This window comes from Triturus cristatus, chromosome 1_2, assembly GCF_964204655.1.
Source record: "Triturus cristatus chromosome 1_2, aTriCri1.1, whole genome shotgun sequence".
In the NCBI taxonomy this organism is placed as follows: domain Eukaryota; kingdom Metazoa; phylum Chordata; class Amphibia; order Caudata; family Salamandridae; genus Triturus; species Triturus cristatus.
The window spans coordinates 114,479,987-114,494,442 of NC_140580.1; the positions used below are offsets into that span (position 1 = coordinate 114,479,987).

A 14,456-nucleotide genomic window follows, 5' to 3' on the forward strand; every position below is an offset into this window, starting at 1 on the left:
AATGTATCCCAGTCCACGTTGATAAAGCGCGGGTCCTTCCACCCAGTCACCAAGTACCTGCGTAGAAACAAGATCCTATGCAGATGAGGGCATTCTTTCCACCTAATGTTTGAGTAGCAGGGCAGATGCTAGTTCCTTTAATTCCTTCAGGGGGCCTACCTGGTGCCGAGCCATCCGCTTCCAGAGACTGACAGACCACAAAAACCACTGCACCAGGAGTGTCTGGAGTGGGCACAAGTACATCAAGGCCGAAAGTGGAACCTCCCCAAGCGGCAGGAAATCTTGGCAGGCCGGCAATCTGCTCTTGAGCAGGTCCATACAGTGAGCGACCCCATGTCACCGACTCACAACAGTTATCACCTGCCAACCCAGGCTAGGAGACCACAAGCAGCTGATCCAGTTGCCAACACTATACATGGACAGAGTTGAGAGGTGGGATTACCCTCTGGGATACCATGGCACCAGGATCACATAGCTTCTAATGGGGGTGCTGCCACCCTGGGCAAGCGTCGTCCTGGACCTGCGTTAACAGAGGTAGTTTCCCCCTACAGGACTGAGATCCCTTACTTTATTAAGTGGTTGTTGCCAATTGGAGATCCTGAACAGTTGCTTTCTAGATAGGGCTATGCATTTTAACTGAAATATCGCTTTTCATCTGATTGTTCTTATTTTTGTTCTCATTGGGTATCGTTGAGGTTTTTCCCCCGTCCATGCCCACACTGACTACTTTAGCCACAAAAGCCACTGAGTGGTCTCCTAGAAATATACCTATGCCTGAACACCCTTCATATTCTCATATAATGTCTTGGGCCATAACGCACTTAAACAATGCTCAGTTATACGCAAACTATCCATCTCGCTCGTGTACATAGGATTTCTGCCAGAAACCCACTTGCTACCATTAGATCACTCACCTAAAGTCTAGAGATTTCCCAGGACAGTACTTCTCCTCCAGTTGCAGAAAGACAGCAGGGGTGGGCATGTTAAATCCACCGCAGCTGCCCGCTTGTGGTAAAGGGGGGACACTTTGAGATGCAGGTGGGAGATGGGTGGTCTTACCTGGTGTGTTGAAAGGGAAACAGCTCAGGCTAACTTTAGTGTATAGCCCTAACCAAGGACAAAGTCGGCTCTTAACGGAGGTGATCAACACCCGCAAGGCCTTTAAAATACACTCCAAATGATCAGAGGAGATCTCAACCTGGTTCTCGACACAGCAATTGATACTGACCATGCTAGGAGGGGAGGCTCAGTGGCCCTTTTTATGGCGTGTTATACATTATTGGAAGACTTTGGGCATACAAGATGGCTGACATAGCCACACAGGGCCCCAGAACCATTACCACCTGGAGGCTCCAGGACTATCTCCTGAGAGACCCAGTGACAGTTAATAATGTCAAGAAGGAGAACAAAGAGTATCTTCTCCATAACCATGCTGGGGAAATGAGTGTGGCCACCCTCTGGGATGCACTAAAGGCAGTCCTGCTGGGTGTTTTTATAGTGGAGGCTCCTGTCTTTGAAAACTATGGGGAAAACTGTGCCTTCAATTAGGTGCAGAACTTGAAAGGTTTGAGACAGAACACAAAAGAACCCCATTGCACAAATTGTAGGAAAAGGTACTGGCGGTCCGGGGTCAAATCCGAATGCTAGAGACTGATGGATCAGCATACCTCCTAGCACAGCTACATAATAAATATCATGACTGTGGTAGCAAGTCGGGCAAAATGATGGCGAGCGTCCTGTGGGCCTACCGTGCTAAGGCCGCCATACCAGAAGTCAAACTCCCAAATGGGCGCATGTGCAGGAGAGATGAGTAAAAGTCGACGTGTTTTCACGTCTTGTATACCCAGCTGTATGGTGCCCATTGCACGGACCCGCAAGCACAATCAAATTACCAGTTAGAAGCCACACATAAAGGATGACTATGGATAGGCGGCTAGAGAAAGAAGAAATCCTCCTAGCTATATTGAAGTTACGATCCTTCAAGGCACCGGGCCCTGATGGCCTTATGGCAGCATTTTGAAAATGCTTTAGTCCCACAATCACTCCTGTACTGCATAAAGTATATTGGGAGATAATCGAGAGGGGCAAGGTTACTCCCACCATAACTGAATCTACTATAGCCCTAAATCTCAATCCTATCAAAAACCCTAGCGATTGTGGATCCTATCGACCCATCTCTCTCCTTAATACCGATGCTAAGATTCTCACCAAGATAGCAACCCAGCAACTTCAACCATTGTTGTAGAATTTGGTGCACCCCGATCAATTGGGATTCATTCCTATGTGTCAAGCTGATGACAATACTAAGAAGGCACTTCAGCTCCTCGACATTGGCTCCACGGGATCCAAGCATTCTATTATGGTCACTCTGGATGCTGAGAGCATTTGCAGGGTCTTCCGATCTGGTGTACTGGAAGAGTTGGGGATGGGGAGTACATTTATGTCTTGGCTCTTCGCAGGCTACCACATCCCATGGGCCAGAATCTGTGTCAATGGTTCTTCTCTGCCTGAGTGGTCATACATTGTGGCACACGACAGATGTCCCCCCTCTCCTCTCCTGTTTGCCCATACGCTTGAGCCACTGGAACAACACATCCAGAATAACCCCCATATTGGGAGGGGATCAAATTTGGCTGACAGGAGCTGAAAAAACAGTCCACGTTTGACCACGATATCCTTTGATCCTTGATGGACCCAGTGGTCTCCCATCCGCAGGTGATTAGGGAGCTCCAATGCTACCATGACATCTCAGGATTTTAAATGAATATCGCCAAACCTGAAATACTGAATATTTCTACCCCTATGTAGTGGTGCAAGAAATACAGGCGCTCACTCCCCTGTGACGGGCTACCACACATATAGATTTAGGCTTTGAATAAGCCCCCACATTGGCAAAAACTAATCTCCAATGTTCGAAACTGAATATATGATACAAACTCAATAGCTGAAACCACAAATCTCAATCTCTTCTTGTTACAATAGCGGCGTACAAAATGACTGTACTGCCCAAGATACTTTACTTGTGTCAGACTTTATCTCTTCGAATACTGGGAGAATATATAGCTGAACTCTAGGATAATAGTGCCACTTTTATATGGTAGGGCAAAGCGGGTAGGATCAGCCAAAAGCATGGATTGATGTAGATGTCTTTTAGTGTGAAAGAAAAACCATCATTGTTGCTTTTTGTAAGTGTTTTGTTGTTCCTCAAATAGTACATTAGCGTGGTAAGCATGAGACAAATGACGCTCAGAAGAAAGTGCCCTGTACTTAGTGACTACGAGTGGAATAGGACAGCTGCTGCGTTACATCTATTACTGTCCTCAATGAGAGTGCGATATTGGGCATGTAAAGTGGATTTGTTATGGCATCGGTACTCTACCTTTCATTGGGGCATGTCATTTATTTATGGGTCCGTATCCCGAAGTCAGAATGGCAAAAAACTATACCTGCAAATGCATTGAAATGGGTGAACTAATAGAACCTTCGTATCGGTCATCAGTTGACACCCCTATAAACAATGTTCTAGTGGTTTGATGTGCTTCTCAGGGGATTTCACCTGTGCAGTGTCTGTTCTTTATGACTTAGTCTCCCCTTTACAAGATGGGCACCGGCTTGTCCGTCTTATCCCGCTGCTCCCAGGAGTCCAGGTCACAACCCGACAAGACAGAGTTGAGGCTGTGCCATGAAACAAGGATGCTCTTTGGTTGATTTGCTAGTCCTTAATTTCGTTTTTGGTCTCACTGTAGGGGGGAATAGTACTTTGTCATCTCCTGCATAAAAAGCTGATGATCCAGGGCCATCCCCACTACACCTGGTGAATATTGCCTCACAATGTCAGTCTGGTGTCTTGAATCACCTACAGTTTTGTGCCAGTGGATATGCCATGACCCACCGTCTTCCCCTCCTTCAGTGTCCATATTGTACAAGGTGTTTAATTCCTTATCTGGATGACGCCTCTATTTTTTAATATTTGTGCGTTATTTTGTTCATTTAATTTAGCAACCTGTATTTCACTACTGTAGCCTGCGTGCACTTTTTGAAGTTTTACAACCGTTTTCCGTTGCTCATGATCTCTGCTCGCCTGCCCTTGAAAGCAAGATATTTGTACCTCTACACCCCCTCCCCTCTTTTGTCTTCGCTTCAACTGCATAGAAGCCCCCTTCTTCCAGTCAAGTTGACTGGCTGCCCCTTTCCAAGTGCAAAGACGGTAGTTGTTTGCTATCAGCAGTTCACCTAAGACATTGGGTTGTTGAGCCTAATGAAGCGTTTGGGCCTTGCTGCCTCAAATGAATGGAAGACTTTAAACCTGCTGCAGATCTCCATTGGTTTCTGGATGCTGTACTTAATTGCCAGGGCATAGAAAAATTGTGCATGCTAATGTCTACTGCTCAGTCACTTGGGGCTTAATTACGAGTCTAGTGGTCGCTCGGTGATGGCGGCAGTGTAGGTCCCGCAATATGATTGGCAGGACCGCTACAGCCCCTCCAAGCATATTACAAGTTTCCTCTCTGCCACGGTTTTCCTGGCGGTTCTTCCTCTATGAAAAAAACGGCGGAAAAGAAAGTGACTCTGCGCGATGGGGTGCATGCAGGGGGGCACAAATTGTGCCTCCCTGTGTGCATGCTTCCTAGCATGGAGTGGAAAGTCCGTGCAGGAACTAGTTTTGGCATTCCCATTTTCAGGGCACCGCCGTGGGAAAGTAAAAAAAATAAAAAAAGCCAGACATGAGAAACACTCGTAATCTGATGGGCATCCCGGCCACGGGGTTGGCAGTGCGGCGATGTGGCATACCAAGCGCCACACCGCCAAACTCTTATTTAGGCCCATAGTATAGGCATATAGCCCTGGCTGTCCATAGTCGTATACGTGCTCGGAACTCGCCTTCCACACTTTCCCTATAGTACGTAGTAGGAGGGGAATAGGGCAAGGGACAATTCGCATGTACCTCTACTACAGATACATCCACCCTTGTGGTTTTGATTGAGGATGCTCGTCTCACACTTTACTCCATTAGTTCCTAGGTTGTAATCTTTGTTCCATACTTAAGCTATTTTCACATCCCTGTCATTTGAATGAACTTGCGGCCTAACAGTCTAATGCATTTACTGTCGCATTATGACCTATCCAAATTACTCTTTATCCATCTATTAAAAGTTAGTATATTTGCTACCCTTCTACTGATCAGTGAACCATGACAAAATGCCGTTGTTTACTAATGGGTTGTTTTTCTAAATATGCACCATGCTTAACTTGAAGGTGTTTGCAGTGGATGCTGCCACTGCCTTGCTCTTGTATCTTTACACTATCATTTTGTTTTAACAGTGGAAGAACTTCAGAAGCGTGTTCAAAAAGCAGAAAATCCTGTTGCTCCACCACCGCCCCCACCACCACCTCCTCCACCGCCTCCTCCACCCAATCCAATTTGGTAAGCAGAGCCATATACATGGTTTGAGAGATAATACTGTTGAATTAGCGAAATAAGGTGTACAGAAGGTGCAATACCACAATAGTTCAACACTTTTTTTGGTTGCAATACAATTTGGTATTTCCAAAAAGGTTTTGTAGCCCCATTTGTAATACCAGAAATCAGTGCTCTCTGTTTTCCTGAATTCAGACCCTCTCTGCACTGGCTCCCAGGAGCAAAAAGACTAATTTCAATAGTGTGTGTTTGGTCCTTAATCATGTTTGCAGCCAGAAGTTTTCTCCCAAACATATTTTTTCAAATGGTATCTTCTCTCACTTTATCTCCAACCTTGATAGTCCTCATAACTGCTCCATCCATCTCCTCTAAGACGCTGTTCTTTCCTACCTCCCCTGCTTTACAAATCTATTTGGAACTCAGCCTTGTAACGTTCAGGTGAAGTGAAGTCATGGTTAAATGAATATTCGTTAAGGTAAAGCAACAGTATCTTTGGTCATTTAGTGCCAAGATCCCCTAGCAAATGAGGCTCTTTGTAAAACCACCAAGCATAACCCATGTTGATCTGAGCATTCCAGCACGGTTCGTCAACCTGGGGGTTGTCTGGTGATTCTTAGGTTTCTTGGTGTTGAATGTCCCCAAGTAGGTTCCCTTGTTCATCCTCAGCAATGGTAGGAAAGACTACAATGCAGTTTTCCATCTCGAACGGTAGGATTTCATCCCTGAGAATGATGCCTATTTCGGTAATATTGTAGCCATTACAGTGGATGACTTGAGCAGTTTTAACAACAGTTAGCACTGATTGACATTGCACACAAGAAAAGATGGAACAGTGCTTCTTCGGCCATAGATCCTTTATAGATTTACATGATATTTGAATATTCTTCCAAGCCAAGGTGGGAAACTTGCACTAAAAATGTGGAGCATGTTTCTTTTCTGTTAGTAAAGCCGAACAAAGAAGCTGTTATGGACAGTCTATTGTGCTCACTTGTAACCATACCTCTTTGACCTGCAGTGATCCCTTCCTCTAGCACCTACTAACAAACAACCTGTGCAAGTTGTATGGAAATCCACCTAGAGCTCTTTTCTTTTTCTACGTTTCTAGGACTAATTGTTTTTCTTGATTGCTGGGAATTCTCTAATACATCCTGTACCAGGTTCGTAAGAAAAGGAAAAAGGCTTTGTTTAATGTTTATGCCTATTGTGGTCACAGGAACATCTATGATGACAACCCACACCTGAAGTATACATGCTACCTGTATCTAGACCATTGTATTACAAAACATGTGATATGCAAGAACTTTTCTTCCAAATCATGGAAGGAACGATCAATGATGGTGATGTACATTGAATCTTTGCAAGAATCTGAAAAATGTTCATAAAGTTTATTTTTGATTCACATAATCTTTAAAAATATAACTGTGCCCTCTTTTATTAAGCCCAGCTATCAAGCCCCACAAGAAAAGGAATACTTAAAATTCCATGTTGGAGAAGCCCTCTGACCCAGAAAATTCCTCCCCACAAATTACTGGAACCTCCCCTGATTTTCCTAAAACTGAGGGGGGGGGATCCTCCCATTCTGGATGATGTTTTTATTGCTAATGATATGCTCTATTATTAACCTTGGCATTACGTACCATCAGGCCATCACACAAGCCTAGAGCATGTCGCCCTCACCAGTGCTGCAATTCTTGATGAGTCTTGATGACAGCACCTCCACCCTCTATGCTGATGCCTTCATCAAGATTGACTCCTGAGTAACATCAGCCACATAGCAGTGTCTTACAGACACACCTTGAGTAGAGAAGAATACTGCAAGGCACAAGAAAAATATTGATGCTTAGAACGTGTGGAGGATAAAGCTGTTCATCCAGGAGTGAGTGAAGCAGTGATAAGTCTCCAAGGAGAGGCTTACACCACAGGAGGAATTGTTATGCCTTCCACAGGAACCTAGGACGTCTGAAAAGTGCTTAAGGTCACTGAAGCAGTTTCTCAGGGAATGCAAGGGGAGGACCTTTTGCTTTTAGGAGTTCAAAACCAAACCAAGACAATCAGTAACAGAAGGTGACCCTTCAAAAGACTACCCAAATAGCCCTTCTCCTTCCATGGGGGCTGTGCGAATACCCTTTCTCATAGTGGAGTTTGACATAGGTGTGGGCCTGGTCCAATTGGCAAGAATGTCTCCTGCAAACATTTCTGATTCTTCCCATTCAGGGCTCATCACTATCTACAGATACAATACACTATTGTACATAGCACTGATCAGCAGAGTGTCAAATAAGATTGGCATAAATGTAATTGTAGTCTGAAGATGCTTTGTGGGCTGCAACAGTAATCGGAGAAGGTGTTTCTGGACCACCTTTGTAACAATGCAAACGCTTTCTTATTGTTTTCAATCCCCTTGAGACAATGTGCTAAATATATGAGCCGAACTCTGTCTTCTACTTGCCTGAGAGACTCACTAATCTGGAGTCAGTGATGGTTGGAGCCACATACCAACGTTCTTTCTACCCTGTACCCTTGGCTTGGAAAAAGACAGAACTAACGTGGAACGCACGATCAGGAAGATAATTTAGCTCAAGAAAGAAGAGAGGGACCCAACAACCAAAGGAGAAGGGTGCCAAAATAGACCTTAGTCAGAAAGAACCCCCTTTGGGTGAATACACATGCATAAAATCTCACATAAAATAGATACCCGATGTCATCAATGTATAAACCATAAACAAGGGAATAAAGAAATCAAATAGCAAATTCAATATGTAAAAAATGTATGCATTACAGTGTACAATATTTACTCATAATAACATATACATTGAAAGTTCATCATAGAACAATTTTTTTAAAAACCTACATACAAATAACAGAAAAAAATAAAAAAAGATAAAAATGAGAACAAGCAGGAAAATGTTTCCTATTCACAGAAAGAACTACTAAGCATCACATAGATCACTTGTCAATTTTTAAGATGATTATTAATTTTCACAGTTGTCCACACAGATTTATAGTAGGCCTTCATTGTTTTGCATCGACGCGTTTCGGTGGGCACTGAATTTTGGCAGTCACCTTCTTCAGGAAAGGACGATAACTCCAAAATATTAAAAACCGATTCTTAGATATGATGTCGGCACAAAGACCTGAGCGCTACTCGCTTTAAGTATCCACATAGGTTTCAAAACGGTCCAATTTAGTATATAGATGTGGCCAGTACCTCTAGTTTTATGACCTGAATACAAAGAGTAGATGGGTCGTATCTTCATTAAAATCCAAGATTCCTAAAATGATTAAGAGTCTCCTCTGTTATCCTCACATCCACCAGTATAATCCCGTCAGTTTTTCAAAATAGGCACTCCACTTCTGATTGATGTCAAGCGGCATACGGGGTATACACCTCCGACGGAATCTGTTTTTAATATTTGGGAGTTATTTATTATGAACTCAATGTATATGTTATTATGAGTAAATATTGTACACTGTAATGCATATATTTTTTGCATATTAAATTTGTACTATTTTTATTTGAATTTGCTATTTGATTTCTTTATTCCCTTGTTTATGGTTTATACATTGGTGACATAGGGTATCTATTTTATGTGTGATATTATGCATGTGTATTTACCCAAAGGGGGTTCTTTCTGACTAAGGAAGATAATTTAGGACAGCATCCTTCAGCACACATTTATAAAATGTTGCTGTACTGTTCACCTCACATGACTCGGAGCAGTGGGAGAACATGGAACAACTGCTCCCATTCCTGCCAGGTGATAAAAAAAGAGGAAACAGAAGATCTTTTCTGAGGGCAGTTTAGCATTCAAACAGGCTATAAAAGTGTGATAGATAAGGGATTCATTATGTATTTCATGACCGGTCTTCTGGCACCGGCTGTGACTGACGTTTATCGGTTTCCAGCTGCAGATACTTGCTATTGTGCTAGACCTGCCCTTCAGTGTCACCAACCTCTTTTGTCAAGGTCGAGGATGAGGTGCCTCTGAGCCTTCAAGTCTGAAACCAACACAGCAGAGGCTATAATAGTCCTGTCAGGAGACAACCATCTGTCTTCTGTGGACAGAGTGTCAGCTAATTAGTACATGCCCATGTTGTCCTACATCATGTTGGTATGACTGTGCAGGTATAAAATGTGGTCCTACATGACGAGTTTCATCAGAAAGAGAGAGCCAGGTGACTGGTATTGGCAGGCAAGATTCAGATGATTGGCATAACAAAGGCAGCCCTGAGACACATCTGATCATTGTCATTCCTTTTCATCCGAAACCACCTGAGGTAATGGATGCCACCTTTTGAAGGTTAAAGGGTGTGTCTGGGCTCACGTGTAACCAGGGGACTATGGTCTGAGTCTGAAAGGAAGCTGCACATTCATGTGCTGAAGCTACAAGTCAGTTAAGGATGCCCTGAGAGTGTGGAAGGCACAACTCATAGGAAGTACACTGCTAATTATAACTACTGTACAAGAACTATGTTCAGCATACTGAAGCAAGTTGAAGCCCTCTCGCTGAGCCTGTTTAGACAAGCGTTTGCAGCAGGTACAATGGTTCCCTCGGATCTCCAGAGACGCAAGCAGCATCTGGATGAGGGGTTCCCAGACTTAACATCTCCATGATGGCACAAAATCCATGCTGGGCATACAAAAATTATAGAACGAATGCCTTTGCAGGTCTGGCTGGAGCTGAACAAGTAGGAGATCGATCAGACGTTGCTAGATGACCTGTTTGCCTTTGGTAGTTTAGTGAGGTTAAACCTGTTCATAACAAAGCGACGCAGCAAATGCTTTGCCATCAGCTCCAGGTTATATGAACTAAGGTCACTGGCTGTGCATGTTGTATGTAGACTTTAAAGTTAGTCTTTGCTACACTGACTGGTGCAGAGATTGAGAGCAGCTACCAAATGATACTGATGGCCTTGAGTTTTTCTACATTCTGGGGTAATCTCACTTCTAGGTTCTGGTGCCCAGTTGCATTACGAACAAGAAAGCAGGAAGAGTTCTGCTTTACAACCTTTTGACTTTGCACCTTCATTCCTAGACTTGGTCTTATCTCTGGACTGCAAGAAGGTGCTGACCAACTCAAGGGCTGGTTTTACAAACACTATGCATGGAGTAAAATGGAATAAAATCTACACCTGGTGCTTGGAGAAACCACTGTATCCGGCACTGAGCAGACCACATGAACTGTTACCATATAAACTGGATTTGGCAAATGTGGGACGGTAATATGGATTCATAACAGTGCATCTAGTTGTAATACCTCACCATATCACCATATTTCTGAAGGGCTTGTTGCAAATATTTCCACTGGTCAGAAGACCGTTTTGGAGTTTGAAAATCTGATTTTCATCCCAATTAATTGATCTCCTTGCTTGTGTTTTTCAAGTCCTTTCCGCCCAAGGTGGAGTGAAGGATGCCTGTGCTAGATATAAAGAACACTCCTCTACAGAATAGACCGCACCAGGGGTCTCCGGTCAAGATCCCAACTGTATCTAGTCTGTGGTCAGCAATCGTAGTTGCCAGGCATGGCCAAGGCCGCGACAGCCAGGTGGTTCTTGGACTGCATTAGTTTTACGTATTATAAGGTGCAGAGAAAGTTGCCTGGGATAATGTTCACTTCACGGGGAAGGACCACCACAGTGGTGTCCATGGCTAGTATGTCTCTAGTGGACATCTGCAATGCAGCCATTTGGAAATCATTGCAGATCTTCTGCACTAGTGCTTGGAAGCTGATGGAAGGTTGACCGCCTCTCCTTCCAGTCCCCTAAGAGAAACCTCCGATCAGCTGACCTCTCCCTAGCTGCCGTCCCATGCTTCTACGTGATCAGAGTGGGTGGAAGATCCTTGTCCTTCCTCGCAGCGAAGACCTGGGATGATTTCCCCCTTCACCTTCGGCAAAGCCCGACTTCACTAATTCAGGAAAGACCTCAAGACCTGGCTCTTCGAATGACCCCTATGGTGCTGCTCACACCCTCCCTCCAGCGCCTTGAGACCCTAACTGGTGAGCTCCACAAAACCCGGATTGATTGACACTCTTGGTAAGTGGTGATGAAATTGTGTCTGATAGTACAACTCTTCACCCCCCTCTTAAGTATCTGCTGCTATCTCCTCAAGTAGCATTTGCATCTTTAAAAGATCCAGTGCTAGAGATAAATAAGGAATTGCCTGTAATTATGGATCTGGAGCATGGGTTTCTTTTATAAATTCACATACTTCCCTCCTTGCCTCTTTGACTATTTTGTTAATCCCATTTGTTCTTAGAATCGCATTCTTTCACAAAACTTGCTCAGACTCCTAACCGGGAGTTGCTTCATGGCTGTATGGGTGAAAATGAACTCAAGTAAGTGTGGCACCGAGTTCCTTTGCAGTACTTTCTTAAAGGCATATAATGTTCTTGGTTTTTACTGGTGGGTTCCCATCTTGACATGGAGAACTGTTCACATAAATTGGAACTATATATGAGATACCAATGCATGAGAACAGCATTTCCAGCAAAGTAACTTTATCTGTATGTGTGTTTTTGGACCTTCAGAACTTTACATGCACACGTGTGCACTACCATCTTTTAGCTAAAATTGTCATTGTACGTGCAAACACTAGCACACTTGAGTGGTTTCCCTCAATCGATTAATCGTCCATCTATCAACCGGATGATTTCACATTGTTTGTGGCAGGATAGCGAGCTTTCCACAAGATTCAGCTTTGAGTTGGAGTTAACCGAGGATCTTGTGGTCACAGAACATTGCAGAGTTTAACAATAATAATTTGTTTTCTATAGTCCGTTATACCACCCTTCTTCTGACTGTAAACCCTGTAATTAAGATGTTACTATTGTCCAGTTTACTGACTTTGTAATGATCAAAGGCTAAGTTGGCTGTACCAGGATTTGAACTCATGACCTGCAAACGTCAGCTGCGAGCGTTGACTGACTGAACCATCCTTCAATTTAGACAACACTTTTCTGGCCAAGCCTGCTCCAATTGTTCAGACTAGTATAGAGAAATAAAGGTCAATGTGTACCAAGAGTTTAAAGTTAGTGTGAGCAGTACACCTGCAAAACATTGTTTTGATGTTAAATGTTAACCAACAATAAATATTCATAACACTTGACAAGGATTGGACCCAGTGTTATCACAATGTAGCAAGTAGTGGATGTACCAAAAGGATTGGAATCTAAATATTCTTTAGACAGACATGTGATGTGTTACTGGAGATGTAGATTTTTTTGTCACTAATAGTGGGTGCTAACTTACAAGTTGGGGTGGGAACAAGGAATTCGAACCAGAATAAAAACTGTTGTGTTCAGTCAAAAGGCGGGATTAAGCATGTGGGGCTGCAACCGCAGCATAACGTGTACCAGGTGTGAAATATGTGGACATGGATTAGGCCTGTGACGAGATTTGGCATGGTGTGGGGGTGCTGTTTTAAGTTCAGCCACAACCAATGAATAATTGGATGCATGAACAGATGAGGATAAGGCTTTGACTGCCTAGAAATTCTTCGTGTACAATCCTCACCTGTGCTTGTTTGTTAGAATGCTGTTCCTTTATTATATATTAGTTATCCCTCCTCTATTATTTCCCAGTCTATTCTTGGGCCTTGGGGATGACCATTGAGTGATACATACTCTTAGACGTGTGCATCGTTCTATGTTGGTGGTTTCAGCGTGGACCATCAGTTCTTGGCCCTCCAGCTTGGACCATCAGTTCTTGGCCCTCCAAGTAGCGACACAGACCCGGCTGGATGCATTTGCAGCAATACTTTACGGATACTGTTGCATTCCACCTTATGCACCATAGTGATTTATTCCAACCTATTTAAACCGTTGTGTATCTTATTCTGCATCTGTTGTGACTTTTGTGCTCTTATGTTTATTCCCATGTGAATTAAAGTTGTTTTGATGATGAGCCTTGATATGATTAGGAATATGGATCAATCAAAAAAGAGTGGTATTACTTCCTAAATATATCGACAAGAATTGTTCCCACCCTAGTATTTCTATTCAAATGTATTTTTATTTTCATTTCCGTATATATGAAATTCCAATCTACAAGATTGGTTTACTTCTTAGTATATAGTATATATGCTCATCGAGGAGGCCTAAATAATGGACTTCAAATGCCACCCAGACCCTTGGTGGGTCATTGTAATGTTTATTTACTCAATGGCTATTGCCGAAGTCGCATGCACTATGGCCTTCTCTTAAAACTATGAGGAATGCTATAGTTATAGTGGGTTACCAAATATTTTTTTTTCTTTAGTAATAAGTTAGTGTTGTGGGTGCAGTATGTTTATATCTATTCTTTACCAAATCTTTTTTTACTATCCTGAGCCTATTAGGACTGTATTGGACAGATGCCAATATACAGAAATTGAAATTATGATTTCTACCATGAATTACATGAAGGGTGTGGTAATTATACCAATCTACAAGAAAGGGGAGAGATCTATTCCATCAAATTATAGGCCGATTAGCCTCATAGTTAATTCCCCAAAAATATTTAGTAGACAGGTCCTTTTTAGACTGAATGAGTGGATGCAGCATAATAATATCTTGGAAGACTGCCAAGCAGGTTTTAGATAAAAAAATAAGCACCCTGGACCAGGTCCTCCACTTCAAAGTGATAACCTGGAAATAGATCACTTTGTTTCGTGATCATCTGTATGTCGCTTTTATTCATCTAAGAACGGCATTCGACCTGGTCCCTAGAAACACTCTGTGGGTGGTATTGGAAGACTACGGTATACCACCAGATTTACTAAGGATACTCAAACTCTTACATGAGAACATATATGCAAGGGTGAGGTGGAATATAAGTGGGGACTTAACAGAGAATATAGTTATCAGGTAAGGGGTCCGACAGGGATGCGTCCTTGCCCCAATATTATTTAGCATATTCATAAATGGCGCTGCAGAGAGGTTGAAACTATGTAAACATGATGCCCCGAGAGTGGCGGGTATATCAACTCTTATATTAATGTTCGCAGACGATAGTCTGCTGAGCTCCCGCACACCTATGGGCCTTCAATCTTAATTGA

At 43.1% G+C, this 14,456-nt stretch overlaps 1 protein-coding gene across 1 annotated transcript in view; it reads left to right on the plus strand.

Moving 5' to 3' along the window:
* The window catches only part of SHTN1 (shootin 1), a 592,071-nt gene that overhangs the window by 337,620 nt on the left and 239,995 nt on the right, over positions 1 to 14,456 (plus strand). The window contains exon 11 of the mRNA XM_085603138.1: positions 5,323 to 5,425. Coding sequence (XP_085459264.1) covers positions 5,323 to 5,425 — 103 coding nt within the window. The remainder of the gene's footprint in view (positions 1 to 5,322; positions 5,426 to 14,456) is intronic.